Below are 17439 nucleotides of genomic sequence, written 5' to 3'. Positions count from 1 at the left end.
AGCTTGGAAGGCTGATATCCATAATCCTAGCCCAATCGTTGAGACATTGAAAACCCCTAAAGGGTTGGTTATCGTTTAGAAATGAACATATTTATAATGCATTTATATGTGAAAAGTTTAAACGTTGGAACAACTGAAAAATCTTTCAGGACAAGCGGTTTTTGGCAGTCATTTTGAAATAAAACATCGTGCCATCTTTATCACATGTCGCCGAAATGTTATGTCACATATTACAAGATTTCGATCAACTCCGCCCCTTACTTCTTTAGTAAGCGTCAATTTGGTAAATTTTCTTCTTTTCTTTTTTTTTTTTTTTTTTTTTTGGAAGCCCTTCGCAGAATGCGCATGCGCGAAATGCAGCATCCGTTACTATGAAAAATATCGTATTGAAAATTTTAGGTATATTGGAACAATATCAGTATGAGGATTGTGCTGAAAATTCTGATTTTCCACATGCCCGTAAAGGATATATTTTCTTTAATTTCAGAAAAGTAAGATTAAAACTAACTTTTATTACAACAAAATGTCTTTGTATCGCCGCAACTAATGAGATTGGTTGTAAATAATGCTAGTTTCTATTATTTCTGATTACTAAAGTGCCCTCGATGATTATAGTAACATTTCAAAAGTCACTTTCTCTCTCAATGAAATTAAACTCGCGCGACATGTTTATTGTGAAGAAATAGTGATACTCGATTTCAAAATTTTATGAAACACTTTTGTATATAATTGTTAATAATTCATATATATATATAATGGGATGAAATAATTTTATGTTATATATATTGTAGAAAATAATAGTGTCTGCAATTTTGCTCAGTTGTCATGGTAATGATTATCTTAATAAGAGGTACCATTTAGCTATATCATTAAGTTAGGTCAAATACATGGATTTAACTTTTTTAAGGTGTAGAATGATATAATAATAATAATAATAATGATAATATTTAATAATAATAACAACAACAACAACAATAATAATAATTGATAATGATGATGATGATGATGATGATGATGATGATAATGATAATGATAATAATAATAATAATAATAATAATTATAATAATAATAATATTAATGATAGTAATAATGATGAAGATAATAATAATGATAATAATGATGATAATTATAATAATAATAAAGACGTTGGAAATTCAGTTTTCCATTCACTGAATGCATTTAAGGCCTAATTCGTCGAACTCTTTAATTAGTCTTAGTGTGTCTTCTATGAGATATGGCAAATGTCAATGACAAATTATCATTCCGCGCCATTTTACGTATAAAGTCATATTCCGCGTCTCAACAAAGTAGGTTTTACTTTTGTACTCAATCAAACAGAGCCAGCTACATTTTCAATTTTGCTGTGTTGTGTTGGGCTTTCTGTATGGATTCTGTTTTTCTCTATTTTACTGACGCAGAACTGAATTGGGTTTGTGTCGCGATCAATCAAAATGCGGTTAAAGATTATCACGTAAAATGGTCCTTTAAAATTCAGGTGGAGCTCCTCCACCATTTTTCATAATGATGTCGAACTTATTACGAATTGAAATTTTACATACCAAATTCATGAAAATTAATTGAATTTGACAGTTAACTTCATTTCAACCAATCTTTTTGTTAACAAACTCAACAATGGTTCAAAACTTTCTTTCTATTTATCTGTAGATACTGTATCACATCCGTTCGAGTATTTTGGGTACATGCACGTCAGTGCAAGATATTAAAAGAAAAAATGTACAGACAGAAAAAGTAATATAGAATATATGTATTAACGAGAAATTCGAATCAATTTGACAGTGTTATTTGAAAATGAGATGAGGTAAGGTATACAGTTAAAAACAGCCTGTACGCTCAGAACCCATGGCACAATTAAGTTACCCTTTGCCTTAACTGATCCAGGGTAGAGGCTTGTACAACATTGGTCGGCAGAGAATTCCAGAGTATGATGGTTGCTGGGTAAAAAAGAGAACTTATGTATGATACATGGAGTATATATTTGTCTATAAGAAAGGAGATGTCTGTGTCTAGTGAGCTGGGTATGAGTTGTAACATAAGAAGGCATTGTCCGCACATCAGTCGCCTGGCATCACCCCTTCTGTTTCCAGGAGAACGCCACTGCCGTTAACTGGTCATGTTTATAACTGCACATTTAGGTGGGTTGAATTCCATTTCCCAGTTTGTTCTCCCGCTGTTGTAACCTATTTAAATCATATTGCAAAATACACATGCATGCTATTGTTTACTGATGTTAACTTTAATATATACAGCAGTGTCAGCAGTAAATAACCGGACGTGTGAAACTATGCTTTCAGGCAGGTCGTTTATGTAGCATAAGAAAAGAAGTGAGCCAAGGATAGAGCCCTGTGGGACACCTGATGTAACGGATACTTCATCTGACTTATCACCATTGACTAAAACAGATTGTAGGCGGCCTATGAGAAAGGAATTGACCCACTGTAGTGTGCAGTCTTGGATGTCATGCTGATGTAATTTCTAGAGAAGTTTTAAGGGATTAACCTTATAAAATGCTTTTGACAATTCGAGGAGTATTTAATCTGTTAGTTGACCTTGAATTAAGTTTCTTAATAAATCCCCAACAAGTCCTAAAATTGTTTCACAAGACTTTTTTTACCTGAATCCATGTTGTAGGTAAAATACAATATTGTTGACCTTAAATTGCTGTGTAATGTTTGGTGCGACAATGTGTTCCATAAATTTACAAAGACAACAAGTCAAGGAAATTGATCTGTAGTTTGCCATGTTATTTTATCGTCTTTTTTTAAAAGGGGGGTGACGTTCGCTTTTGTCCAGTCGGAAGGAAAAGTGCCTGTATCTAACGACTTTTGGAAATTTTGGGTGACCAGTGACTTAGATTTTTTCAAGAATATTGGTTTTAAATTACCAGGGTCGCAAGTTTTGTCAGTCTAGAAAGTGGTTAAAAGCTTTTGGACGCTACTTACACCAAAGGAGATTTTAGTGGTAGATAGGCTTAAATAGGTATCTTAGCAGGGTTTGTCTTTGTATTCATCAAGCATAGTTGGCTCAGTTTTTAAGGACTTGTTTGAGTAAAACTGACTGAAATTGGCGATTTAAAACATTTGTCTGACCCGTGCTATCTGTGATAAGTTTATCATTTTCCAACAGTGAAGCGATACCTTGCGTGTCCTGTTTAGCACATTTCATTACTAAAAGGTCTTTAAATTACGGCAGAAATTTTGATCTGATCGAGGATCATGTGCCTGGGTTTCAAGAACATATTTTAAAAAGTTTATGTGGACTTTTTTAAATTTCACTTTTAACATTGTTTCTGAAATGCTTGTATTGTTGTTTTACACCGGGGCTACTGCTATTTTTCTTGTTTCTCTTTCATATTTGTCGTTTTATGCTTTTGGTTAACTAGGTTAGAGATGATTTAGAACTCTATATTTTTGAAGGGACACATGAGGTAGAAACTATTTTTGGATTCAATGGATGACAGTAGGGAGTTTGTTGATTTTCTTCCATGAGGACATAGAACACAGATTTTGATAAGTATTGAAAAGGGAATGAAAACGATGAAATGATGATGATGATAATGATGATGATGATGATGATGATGATGATGATGATAATATATCAACCAAGAAAAAGCCACCAAAAAAAACCCACAAAAACAACAAAGAAACAAACAGAAACAACAACAAAAAACAAATAAACTCATCAAATACTTCAACGAAAAACTGGTTTAAACTGACAAAATCTTTCACACAAAAACAATCAAAACCAGCAATCCCAGTCCTCCTTGATAACGGAATTTCTGCAAATACTGACAAAGAGAAGGTAGACCTACTAAATAATTTCTTTTGTACACAATCAAACATTGATAGTCAAAACACACAACTCCCAAATCTGAATTTGCATACAAATTCATCTCCTCCCCAAATTACAATTACAGAAGAAGATGTCAAAGATGCTATCTCGTTAATCGACCCGTCGAAAGCCTGTGACCCAGATCTTATTTATCCCCGATTACTAAGAGAAGGATCTACTGTTCTGTCTAAACCTTTGGCTGACTTTTTCAACATATTACTTTCAAAATGTATCTTTCCTACCTCCTGGAAAATAGCCAATGTCACTGCTATATTTAAAAAGAATGACCCATCTAAGCCTTCGAACTACATGTACCGACCCATTTCTCTTTTAAGCTGTATAGGTAAACTAATGGAGAGGTGTATTCACAAATATTTGTACAACTATATTATTACCAACAACCTCCTCACGTCTTATCAATCCGGTTTCATCAAAGGTGACTCCACCATTAATCAAATTACATACATATATAACGATATTTGCAAAGCTCTTGACGAAGGCTTGGAGGTTCGCGCTGTGTTTTGCGATATCTCTAAAGCATTCGACCGAGTATGGCATCGAGGTCTCTTACATAAGCTTACCTCAATTGGAATAAACGGCTCCATTCTTAACTGGTTCACTTCCTATCTCTCTAATCGCAAACAACGCGTTGTATACGCTAATTGTTCTTCTAACTGGTCATCAATTAATGCCGGCGTACCCCAGGGCTCGATCCTCGGACCTCTGCTTTTCTTGATATATATAAACGATATCGTTGACGATGTAAATTCGAGCATACGACTTTTTGCAGACGACACGAGCCTTTATATCATTGTAGAGAATCCCATAGATGCAGCCAAGCATTTAAATGACGACCTTCAAAAAATTCATGAATGGTCAAAGGCTTGGCTGGTTACTTTTAATCCGTCCAAAACAGAATCCATGATATTTTCAAGAAAAATAAAACAAGTAAACCATCCCCCAATTCAAATGAATGGAATTCCAATCAAACGTGTACAAAATCACACACATCTTGGTGTTACCCTTTCTGAAAATGTAAAATGGGATACCCATATATCTATAATACTGCGAAAAGCTTGGCAGAGAGTAGGCATCATGAGATCACTGAAATTTCTCCTCAATCGTTCAAGCTTGGAAAGAATGTATATGTCTTTTATCCGCCCTATCCTTGAGTACGCCGATGTTACATGGGATAACTCCTCGAACATGTTAAAAAATGAAATTGAAGCAGTTCAAAACGAGGCAGCAAGAATAGTAACAGGTGCAACAAAATTATGCAATGTAAGTAAATTACTTAACGACCTTAAATGGGATACCCTTGCCCAAAGGTGCAAACAACATAAACTAGTTTTATTCTTTAAAATGTACAATGGAATTACTCCAAACTATCTCTCTGATCTGATACCCCAACACAACGAGTCCTACCACCTCAGAAATCACAGACAAGTAAACTCAAGGACACAAATATATAGCTCATCATTTCTTCCTTCTGCAATAAGAGAATGGAACTTACTACCTGTAGATACAAGAAACTCATCTTCTGTTGCTGCCTTTAAACGGTGCCTTAATAAAAACAAAACAAAAGCCTCCCCTTTATTTAATGTAGGAAGTCGTATAGGCCAAATATTGCACGCACGTCTTCGTTTAGATTGTAGCTCCCTGAACTTTGACCTTAATTCATAGAAAGTCTTTTATCCAGTCTCCATTATGTCTATGTGGCGAAATAGAGACAGTGCATCACTTTTTCTTTTCATGCCCTCGTTATGATATCATCAGAAGCATATATTTACGTCCCCTTCCATGTCCCCTGACACTTAACAATCTCTTGTACGGAGACGAGCGCCGGACCTTTAACACGAACGAAAAAATCATTCTTAAAGTACAACAGTTTATCCTAGCTTCCAAACGTTTTACTAACTAATATCAACTTTTTTCTGTCCATCACTTCCCGATAATATTGTGCGCTGACATATATTTTCAATTCTTTATCTAAATTCAAAACTTCATTTAAATACTTTAGTCTCTTTTTTTCGAAACATTCTAAACAAAATCATTTGAAAAAACTTACTTAAATTGAATACTAGTTAAAAACAATATTTTATAGTAATCTCCCAATATTATGAAATAATCTTGAAACAGAATTTTTCTTATTCGACTACACAAGATAATAATGTTCTAACAAATTTTTTCATTTTAATTATTTATCTGATTTCCCTTTTCTGTATAATTCGAACCAAATATGTGCATATTTTTTATTGCAAGTACATTATATGTGGAAAGAAATTTACATAAGTCACATTTGACTTGTTTTCCAATCCACGAAATATATCAGTGTGATTGTATATGCTTACTGTATATATTTATGTTGTAAAATAGAAATAAAATATTGTTTAAACTAACAACAAAAAACAACAATAAAAACTAAAGTCGACTTTATCCACAACAAGTAGATAATAATATTACAGAGATATAAAAGTCTCTAATAATATACATGTGTAACATACAACAGAAAGGGTTAAAGGGTTGCCATCATTTCTCATTCTTTTACAAGCTAAATAAAAAGTGTTATTTTCATAATTTAAAAACATTCATCTTTCAAGCAAAACTAAAAGACTGTTAAAAGTTCAGAACGATCGCAAAAAAAACAACCAGAGGTAATAAGGATAGGAACGGCAATGATGAACGTCTTTTAGTACTCTTGTTGTCGTTAAGAGTTACTTGCCCCTGAAGTCCAGGACGCTCCGCCATTAAGATTTTTCTGCTGACAAACAGTCAAACTTCAACATGAAATTAAAGCGATTTCTGCTAAGGTATTATCCCCCAGGTAAGAAAAACACTTTAACCATTTTAATTTTTTTCTATGGGCATTTTAGTTCAAATCTCGCTGTATGAAATGCTACAAGTAATCTGGATTCAAGTGCAGAACCATGAAATATTTCACACATGTTTTGTCTTGCATTTTCAAAAAATACGATATAAGTCATATAAAGTCTATTTTGTCATTTGAAATTAACTAATACATCATTTTAATTAAAACCATTGCCGGTGTTTTCTTTTTTTTTGTCAATCTTAACTAGAACTTAGAGAATTTAGACGCATTTGTAAGATATTTTTAAGTTTTTGATCAGCTATGAGTATGTCTACGAGGCAAAGAAGCAAGTTATTGATATTTCTAGTATAGTCAAATTCTAGAACCTTGCTGCCTGGTTAGCTGTTAACCATCGTGGTGATCATCTACCCAATAATGTAATCAAGAAGTGGTCTAGCTGTTCAACCTCTTGTATTAATATGAATAATGAGGTGGCGCGATAGCTCAGTTGGTTAAACCACTGACTATCACTCCTGAGGTCCCGGGTTCGATCCTGGGTTACACCCTTGGGATATTTCAGAGACACTTTCAGTGTTTCCCACCTACCTAGAGGTGTACTGGTAAGAAATCCAGGTAATCCTCGCATGTATCAGTGCTATACACTGGGCATGTAAAAGAACCAAGGGGTCTATTCAATAAGAGCTAGGGACTGGTTCCCGGATTCCCTTGTATCTTAAAGCTGTTTCTTAAATGTATACAATGTATACCTGCTTAGAGTGATCGAAAACGATCTTAAAGCAGTATGATGTAGAATAGAAAATAGAATAGAATGCAAAGCCTCAAGTATATTATAATGTAACACATTTTATGTTTTCAGTCCACTTAGAACTGCACACTTTTGGCCGTACAATTCACTCCACACCATATTTTACATTTTCCATTTTAATACTGCCATTGATGATTCGATATTTTATGCACAGCTTCTGTTTATTCTGGTTCCAAGTCCTATTATGGTACCCATAGAAGTGCGCAGGAGACCAGGCTACGAATCCATTTTCAATCAAATTCCCCGGCTTTTATCATTATCTTGTAATTCGAAAAGTTGAGAACTTGAGATGTGTCGATTTCCCATGATTTTACAGTGCTTCCGGCGAAATTTTTTGAAACCATTATTCTGTAGCAGGTACTGGCGTTACCGTAAAGCTCGCTTTGAGAGCTGCTCTTTTAGCTTGCTACTAAATTATTAAACACTGCTAAGGACTGCCACTAGTGCTAGTCACTAAATTTAATGTTCCCAAGGTACCGTCAGTTCAATGAGCACAATCTTCTTGTCCTGGGGGGCCCACAATACTATGTCTGGTCGCAGAGTTGTCTGGACCAATTCTGGGAAAACAAGTCGCTTTTCCAGGTCTACTCTCATCACCAAGGTCTTTGATGACTGCAGGACCCCACTCTTTTGTGCTCCAGTAGATCTAACTTGGCCCTCGCGAACAAATGAAATTCCTGTCTCTTTCTGAGGGAGTTTTCTATGCTTCTTCCTTTCACTCTCAAGGGTGTCTGCTAACTGCCTCTGAATACTGAAGCTAAACATTTTTATAATTGTCTTAAAAATTGTTATGACTTTTATTTTCAGGAATCATTCTTGAGTATGAACAAGGTGGAAATCTAAAAACAAAATCAATAGACTTGCTGGATTTGAAACCAGAGTAAGTTCTTACAGCAGGACTTTTTTTCCTTTTATTAATGCGGTCATTTAAAGGCAGTTTCCCCAAAGAAGAATTCTTTAAAATCATGCAGTTTTCCCCAAAAAGGAGGTCTGCTTCTCCAGCCTGTGAAAGAAAAGCCATGTACAGTTAAAAAAAAGAACTTTTATCATCATTTTGTACTTATTTTGTTAGCTCTTCAGGTCAATAATATTTTACCGCCATATACGGTACTTGTGAAATATTTACCGAAACAATTTTGGGTCACAATGGTGGTAATTTGTTGTATGAGTAATGGTGTTAACTGTTGTACACATAATAACGTTTTTATTTCAGGACTGATGTTGATGCTGTTGTCGATGAGATTGCCAGGAAAGAGGCTTTAATTACAGCCTCTAAAACAGAACAAGTTAGAAAACTCATCGGACGTATCCTTTATCATATTTTTGTCTGTGCATAGTTCCAGGGTTGAATAGTGCTTGCATATATGTTTGATAGTTTTGCCCCTTTGTTTATTTGTGGAAGGTTTTGCCTAGTAGTTAGTGATTTTCACCTAACTTGACAGAGGTCTATGAAAGGCCTCTTCCCAATAGAAATTGTCTTTAACATTATGCAATTTTCCCAAAATTCTGAACTTACACGAGTCCATGACATTATTTCAGGCACAAGCAAGTACTAGAATAGAATTGCCAACCATCCATTAACTACCTGGATAACTTCCTCACATAATAGAATTCAGACACTATCAGGATTTGAACCTACTTAGGTTGGATGTCAAGTTTACGGAAGTTAGTGACCTTAACCACTCTGCCATTTATCTCTTTAAATAATATTCTAAGATAAATCTCAGTCTCAATTAAATTAAGATAAAAGAAGACAAAGAACCTTGAAATGTTCCAGGAAAGTGAAATACTTTATATCCTTAACTTTAAGCAGGACTGCAGGAAAAGCTTGCCATAAAAGATGAACACCATTTTTACTTGTTCAAAGTAAGTTTCTTCTTTTTACTATACATAGTATATGTTACCAGTTATTAAATCTAGGTAACAAATGTTTTTTTTATTTATTTTTATTTTTCATAAAGACAATAATTGTCAAAATGTGGACAATAAAACAGGGTTGAAAGTTTTAAAATGTTATGATATATTATACATGTATTACATTTGGGGTTTAACTCAAGGCAGATTTACATTTATTCCGACATTTTAATATAAAACCAACTTTGTTTTGACATTGAAATAAGCATTTGAAATGTTACTTGTTTCAGGTTCTTAGAGCACATATATTGCCTCTCACAAATGTTGCATTCAATAAATCAGGATCAAGGTAATGTGAAGTTCTTTTAATTAACAGCTTTTGGAAATTATGTTTTCTAATATAATTCTTATTCTAGTAAGTATGTAAAGACACTCAACCTTATTAGATATGTAGATATTTTTGGTTGAAACAAAATAAATTCTTTGATACATGTAGGATAGTATCTGTTATGATCATTAACAGATAATCTTCTGAATTGTGGATTTGCCAAGCTTATTTTTTTGATCATTCAAAATATTTATATGAAAATACATAAAGTAAACCACCAGCAGTATAGAGCCTGGCCTGACATAGACATGCAGGCTGGTCTCTATACTGGTGGTAAAGGCTGGCCACTTTCAGTTCAGGTTAAAGGTTAAATGAATAATTTGTTTTTTCAGTTTCATCACAGGAAGTTATGACCGAACATGTAAAATATGGGACACAGCATCAGGGGAAGAGTTACACACCTTAGAGGGACATAGAAATGTAGTTTATGCAATAGCCTTTAATAATCCATATGGGTAAGTAAAAGTGAATATAACACTCTATATAACATATATTCTGTATCTTCATAAATTATTGTCCAATAACACATACATGTTTTGTGATGCTGTGTACAGATAAAAAAGAAAGTAATAGAATGTTGACCAGTTTATTGTACTGTATGTATAAGAAATCTTCAAGATATGTAAACATTTTTATGTTTGTATATTTGTAGTGATAAAATTGCAACTGGATCATTTGATAAGACATGTAAATTATGGAGTTTTGAATCTGGCAAATGTTATCATACATTCAGAGGGCATACAGCAGAAATTGTAAGTAACATTTTCATTATTTGGAAAAAAAAAGTTAAGAAATAGATATTAGTATTTCATGTATGGGTTGTGTAATATTGAACGGTCAAAGTTAAATATGCAGTTATTATAATCATGAAGGCAATAGGCCGGACTGATATTTACAAAGTATGTGAACGATGAATTATGCATCACAACATTTCCAACTTTAATATGCACATTGGAAAATTGTTGATATCAATTTGTTTGTGTTGTAGGTATGTTTAAGTTTTAATCCACCTAGTACAATGATAGCTACTGGAAGTATGGACACCACTGCCAAACTATGGGATATACAGACTGGACAGGAGGTCGCGTCCCTTAATGTAAGATTTTATGTATATGAAATATTATAATACTAACTAAATACTTAAGTGTGAACTTATTATATGAAAAAGATTTTTTTTTATATCACATAAACCATAGCTCAGGACTGAAATAATGACATTTAATGAAAACAATAGTTTTACTAGTGTATTTGAAATTTTACTTGATGTCATGTTAGCCTTACAATATAGGCATGTCAATGAAAATATGTGTCTTCTTGTGCCTGAAATAATACACGAAAGGGCTAGATTTAAAGTATTGCTGAAAACTTGTTATATGACCTTAACAAGTCAAAAAACACAGAAATGATTCAAGTTATCATGTCTTGTAATGAACATTTTTTTGTCATTTATTTCATGTTATATGTATTGATGGTGTATGTTTTTTCAGGGCCACTCTGCTGAGATTATCTCCCTTTCTTTCAATTCATCTGGTTCACAATTGATCACCGGATCATTTGATCACACTGTGATGGTGTGGGAGGTGATCACTGGAAGGTATATCATCATGTTTTATACATTTGAGCCGCGTCACAAAAAAACCAATGTAATGCATTTGCGACCAGCATGGATCCAGACCAGCCTGCGCATCCGCGCAGTCTGATCAGGATCCATGCTGTTCGCTTACAAACTCTAGAAACTGATAACAAACACTATGGATCCTGATCAGACTGCGCAGAGGCAAAGGCTGGTCTGGATCCATGCTGGTCGCAAACCCATTATGTTGGTTTTGTCATGACGCGGCTCATTTTTCTTATCCCTCATTATGAACATCCTTTTCTGTGGCCTGAAATATTTTGGTAAAGCACTCAGCTGTCCTGTTTGTTCTTTCGCCATGTTTACTGACTGTTTCATTGAAAGCACTTTCATACCATAGGACTGGTTTGGTTGGTGTTTTAAAAAAGGTTGTCATTGTCATATGCAGCTTCTCTCATAGGCCATGCAATTTTCTGCAGATTCTTTGGAGGTTACAGTATCACAGTTTGAATTATTGTACTGGTAAAGATCAATATATTCATTATATGATATAAATTCTATATATTGATTTTGTATTATGTTATTTATACATGTATATATCCAACTTAATTAATTTTGTTTCCAGGAGGTTACATACATTGATCGGACATAAGGCAGAAATAAGTAGTGCCCAGTTTAATTATGATTGTTCTCTGATAGCTACAGGGTCCATGGATAAAACTTGTAAAATATGGGAGACCAATCATGGTAGGTATTTGCCCTGGATTAAACTCACTACAGTGTTGGAGTACATAGTACAAAAATATTGTTGTTGTTTTTTGCCAATTCTTACATATATATTCATTATCGTATATTAGGTGTTTTAGAGTGCATTTCTGCAGGTGAAAGGCAAGATATTAGCATTTAATCATTCAACAGCCTACTGGGATATATATCGGAATATAATATTTATTGTGGTGCTCCAACACTTTAGTCACACTCATTTGCCTTCGTCACACCTCTTGATAGCACATTGGAAATGTTAATTATTATTTTAAGGGTTTAGAAGCAATTTTATGACATGCAGCATATGTTTCAAACAGTTAATAGTGATCTATTAGACTAAGGATAACTAGCCACTTTGGTTTAAACCCTATAAGGGTCCTAGCTGTTGTTTCCATGTGAAAGAAACTTTACACTTGTTGCTCAGTACTGGAACATGTAGTTATTTTAACAATTTTGATTTTGTTTGGTTTAAAATTAGCTCTGAATTTGTTCCTGGAACTAAAATAGACATACTATGTTACTTGTGTACAGAGTTATGTCCCCTGTCCCTCCTATCAAGTACTGAGAAAATTCAAGCACCCAATCTTATGGACAGCTTTTGTTTGACTTTGTATTTACATATCTTGTATTGTACTTGATAGGTACTTGTGTGGGAACTTTACGTGGCCATGAGGATGAAGTACTGGATGTAGCGTTTGACATGACGGGGCAATATTTATTGACAGCGTCCGCTGATGGGACGGCAAGGTGCTATAATGCTACAACTCATACACTTGTTTCCAAGTTTGAAGGTCATGAAGGTGAAATTTCTAAAGTAAGTTTTAAGTTATGATACTTTAATATCTACTGTCTTTATTTCTGAAAAAAAAATTGAATATTTGTGACTGGGTTATTTTGGGTTTTTTTTTGCTCAGACTGGATCAATTAATAGATATAGAAGTAGTTTGAAGTAATGATGATATGGAAATATTATTTATATATTATTTTCAAAATTAATTGTATTTTAGATACAAGGTCTTGGATCAATTTCCTTTTTTAGAAAGTCAACCAGTTGAAGTGTTTATAACACTTTTTATGCCCCCACAATGTGGGAGCATATAGCGTTGCACTTGTCCGTCCGTCTGTCCGTCCGTCCATCCATCAGTCCGTCCGTCCTGAAATCTTGTGAACGCAACTCCTCTTAAACCGGATAGCAGATTTTGCTTAAACTTACAGGGATGAACAACCTTAATGTGTAGATGGTAGTTAAGAAAGGAATTTTTGCTGCGACCAAATTTAACAGAATTTTGGCCCTTTGTTGATTTTTTCACAATATACTATGTAAAATTTTGTGAACGCAACTCCTCTTAAACTGGATGGCAGATTTTGCTTAAACTTCCAGGGATGAACAACCATAATGTGTAGATGGTAGTAAAGGAAGGAATTTTCGCTGCGACCAATTTTAAGAGAATTATGGCCCTTTGTTGATTTTTTCACTATATACTATGTAGAAATTTTGTGAACCCACCTCTTTATATACAGGATGGCAGATTTTGCTTTAACTTACAGGGATGAACAACCTTAAGGTGTAGATGGCAGTAAAGGAAGGAATTTTTGCTGCGACCAAATTTAACAGAATTATGGCCCTTTGTTGATTTTTTCACTATATACTATGTAGAAATTTTGTGAATGCAACTCCTCTTAAACCGGATGGCAGATTTTGCTTAAACTTCCATGGATGAACAACCTTAATGTGTTGATGGCAGTAAAGGAAGGAATTTTTGCTGCAACCAAATTTAACAGAATTATGGCCCTTTGTTGATTTTTTCATTATATACTTTGTAGAAATTTTGTGAACGCAACTCCTCTTAAACCGGATGGCAGATTTTGCTTAAACTTCCAGGGATTAGCAATCTTAATGTGTAGATGGTAGTAAAGAAAGGAATTTTTGCTGCGAACAAATTTAACAGAATTATGGCCCTTTGTTGATTTTTAGTTTTCAACTTGTGGCACATGAAGTCCAAAAAATATTTGACCTAGAGTCATAAGATTGACAGAACAGTGGCGTGTGGGGGGCATCAGTGTCCTATGGACACATTTCTAGTTTGGTAACATAAAATAATCGCTAGTTTTCTAAGTTTTTGTGTGTTCCAGTTACATATCCTTAATATTATTTCATGTAAGTAGCAACCATTTAGTACCAAAAATATATAAATGAATAAATTCAAAGTATTGTTGGAAAAGAATTGTATACTCGAGAAAGATTTTATTGTGTAGTGAGATTTTAGCTTTGTGTTCGCTTTATGTCCGGAGTTTGTCCGTAAACTTTTACTTTAAATGACTTGCCAATTTCATCCAAACTTCACGTGAATGTTTCTTTGGTGGTTACCTTTAAAAATTGTTCAAAGAATGTAATTCCATGCAAAAATCTGATTGCCATGGCAACGGAAAAAAAAAATTAAAATATCTTCTTTTAAAATACCCAAAGAGCTCAAGCTTAGATATTTGGCATGAAACATCTTCTAGTGAGTTTTTACAAGTAACAGTCCTGGGGTCAAAATTGGCCCCACCCCAGAAGCTCATTGATTTTCCTTATATTTATATAGGAAAAAACAAAAAAAGGCTACTTTGGCATGAAATATCTTTTATAGTGAGTGACTACCTATTTGATAGAAAATTGTCTAGGGGTCAAAATTCGCCCCCGCCAAGTGGGTCATTGATTTTCCTTACATGCATATAGTAAAAAAAAATCTTCTTTTAAAAGACCCAAATAAACAAGTATTCCATCTCAGTTGAGCGATTTAGGGCCACCATGGCCCTCTTGTTATTATTCCCTTCACAATATATTACTTTTAAATACACTTTCCAAGTTTTCATGAAAATTAGCATGAAACTTAAGGCATGCTGCTTTAAATTAAAAAAAGTTTTGTAGTGTGTAGGAAAATAAACTTCATGGTTCTGGTGTCATGTTTTTTTGCAGATAACATTTAATCCACAAGGTACATCAGTGTTAACGGCCAGTTCTGACAAGACAGCACGTATCTGGGACCCGGAGAACGGGGAATGTAAACAAATACTGGAGGGTCATACTGATGAAATATTTAGCTGTGCATTCAATTATGAAGGAAATACTGTAATAACTGGTATGTCTAGTGCTAGATTATTTTTATGTTCCTCGAAGGGAGGTCATATGGTCACTGCCTTGTCTGTCCTTCCATCCATGACACTCTCTGTCTTCTTTTTCTTTCAAATCACTGAAAATCCTTGTTGGAACATTATGGTTGTCAAGTTGTTCTTCTTAATTCCCGTCATGGTTACCCTGTCTCTAAGAACCTCCATTAATTGACTGATGGTATAAATATTTAGGTTTCAGATACTTCTCTTTGACCATTAACATTAAATGGGGTTTTAGGCTCACCTGGTTTAGATCACAAAACAACAAAGGAAGCAAGTGAAGAATTTTCTTTGTAAAACTCAATCTTCTGTACCTTCAAGGTAAGATGTGTCGGTGGCGGAGTGGTTAAGGTTGCTGCCTTCAAACCACTTGCTCCTCACCACTGTGCATTCAAATTCTACCAAGGACTTTTGATTCTTTCAAGAGAGTAAGCTATCCAGCTAGCTTAAGGAACGTTGTCATTCTACTCAGGTGCCCCTCTGTGCATTATTTCAGGCACAAACGGGCACCTAAGTAGAATCACAATGCAGTCTTCCTTTACTAGTTAAACTGGAAAGTTGACATGACCTACACTGTGTTGATAGAAGGTAAAACAAAAACCCTTCAAAACAGCTTTCAAATTAAGAATTTGCAGATTTAAAGTTCTTTAGTACACTTAGTTTTACACATGTCTCAAATTTTCATGTAAGTATTTTTCTTAAGTGACTCAATTTAGTTTTAATCCTAGTAGCTTTTTTGAACAGTAAGAATAACAAATTTTATAACATGAGATAGATAATTGAATTGAAATCTTACATTATTGCCACCTCTCATATGGATATTGGTTGTTTTTGTTGCCAAACTCACTTTGTGCTTATTTGATTGGTTTATTTTTATTTCAGGAAGTAAAGACAACACATGTCGAATATGGAGATGAGGGTAGGAAACTGTTCAATATGCCCGCCCCCTAGTCAGCATTTTAACCAATCAGAAAGTTCAATACATTGGATTTGCAAAAAGGCATTTGAAAAAAATTATCTCCCCTATATTACATAATTAGAGCATTTGAAAGAATTATCTCCTTTAAGTTAGAGATGTTAGACCTGTAATGAATAGAATAACATTCATAAATAGTCTGTTGAAATGAAAATAGAGAGAATTGTCTGTTCAAACTTTATCACTCATTATTGAATAACAATAGCATAGGAAATATTGACTTTTCATGAAGTTTATCACTAAATGAAGGGAAGTAACTCTTAAAAGAGCTGAATTCATAGAATATTGCTGCTTATAGTATAAATCATGAAATGATTGTATATGCATGTAATATAGCATAAAAGTGCCTGTGTGAAACATGGCTTCCAGTTGTAATTATTCTTAAATAATGAAATTAAATTGTGCAGTTTATTGTGAGGTCAAGTCATTTAGTCAATGGAAAAGGATTTTTTTGTGATTTTTTTTAAATTTACTATCATTCATTTCTTTTTTCTTTTCAGAACAATAATTTTTTGATTGCATTTTCACAATTCACAACTTTTTTTTGTAGGTTTTTATTATTATTATTATTTAATTTTTATTTATGTTATTTTGATTTTTTCTTTTTACAAACAAGATAGTTGTCCACATTTGAAGGAGAGACATTAACTACATTTTTTCCTCTGATAAGACCATGATTGTATGAAATAAGTTCGTTGTATATTAGTATACTGTAAATTCAGCAGTGTTTTATATCCAAATTCAAAAAGTTTTGACAATTTCAATTAATTGTCTATAATAGTGATTTACATTTTTTTTCCATTGTTAAGAATTAGTATTTAATGTATAAACTATAGTATAAATTAAAAAAGCAATATACTGTTATTTAAAGTTATTCTTTGAGAGGGATTTTGTGCGTGTGTTTTTTTAGTTGTTTTTTTGTTGTTTTTTTACATAATTATCAAGGTTTAAAGTGGATTAGTCTACCATGGGCACATTTTCCATAAGGATTTCAAATATCAATAAATAAAACAAAGACCTGTATAAATTTGATATTTAAAAAAAAAAAAAATCTTGACAAAAAATATTTAAAGAGCTATTAGTGATTTTAAGTCCGGACATTTATATGATGTTTTATAATATTTTGTTCCAGAACAATTCATTATGTGCTATATAAATATACTTCATATCGGATCATGTATCTCACACTTACCAACAACATCCATGTATAATTATTTCATGGTATTGTATCACTTATTACAACATA

At 33.6% G+C, this 17439-nt stretch overlaps 1 protein-coding gene across 1 annotated transcript; it reads left to right on the top strand.

The window, feature by feature from the left end:
* Positions 1-6533: 6533 nt before the first annotated feature.
* LOC132744016 (dynein assembly factor with WD repeat domains 1-like) lies at positions 6534-17439 on the top strand. Its single transcript, XM_060732658.1, has 13 exons — positions 6534-6673; positions 8292-8364; positions 8698-8789; positions 9298-9350; positions 9629-9687; positions 10059-10181; positions 10379-10478; positions 10715-10822; positions 11214-11320; positions 11925-12046; positions 12706-12878; positions 15024-15186; positions 16100-17439. Exons 1-13 carry the CDS (start codon positions 6634-6636, stop codon positions 16132-16134), a joined length of 1248 nt encoding a protein of 415 aa, XP_060588641.1. The 5' UTR covers positions 6534-6633; the 3' UTR covers positions 16135-17439.

Source organism: Ruditapes philippinarum, unplaced genomic scaffold, assembly GCF_026571515.1.
Source record: "Ruditapes philippinarum isolate M1 unplaced genomic scaffold, ASM2657151v2 ctg3277_1_1_1_1, whole genome shotgun sequence".
Lineage (NCBI taxonomy): Eukaryota > Metazoa > Mollusca > Bivalvia > Venerida > Veneridae > Ruditapes > Ruditapes philippinarum.
Note: the sequence above shows the minus strand (reverse complement) of the source record. Positions and strands in the feature narration are given on the sequence as shown.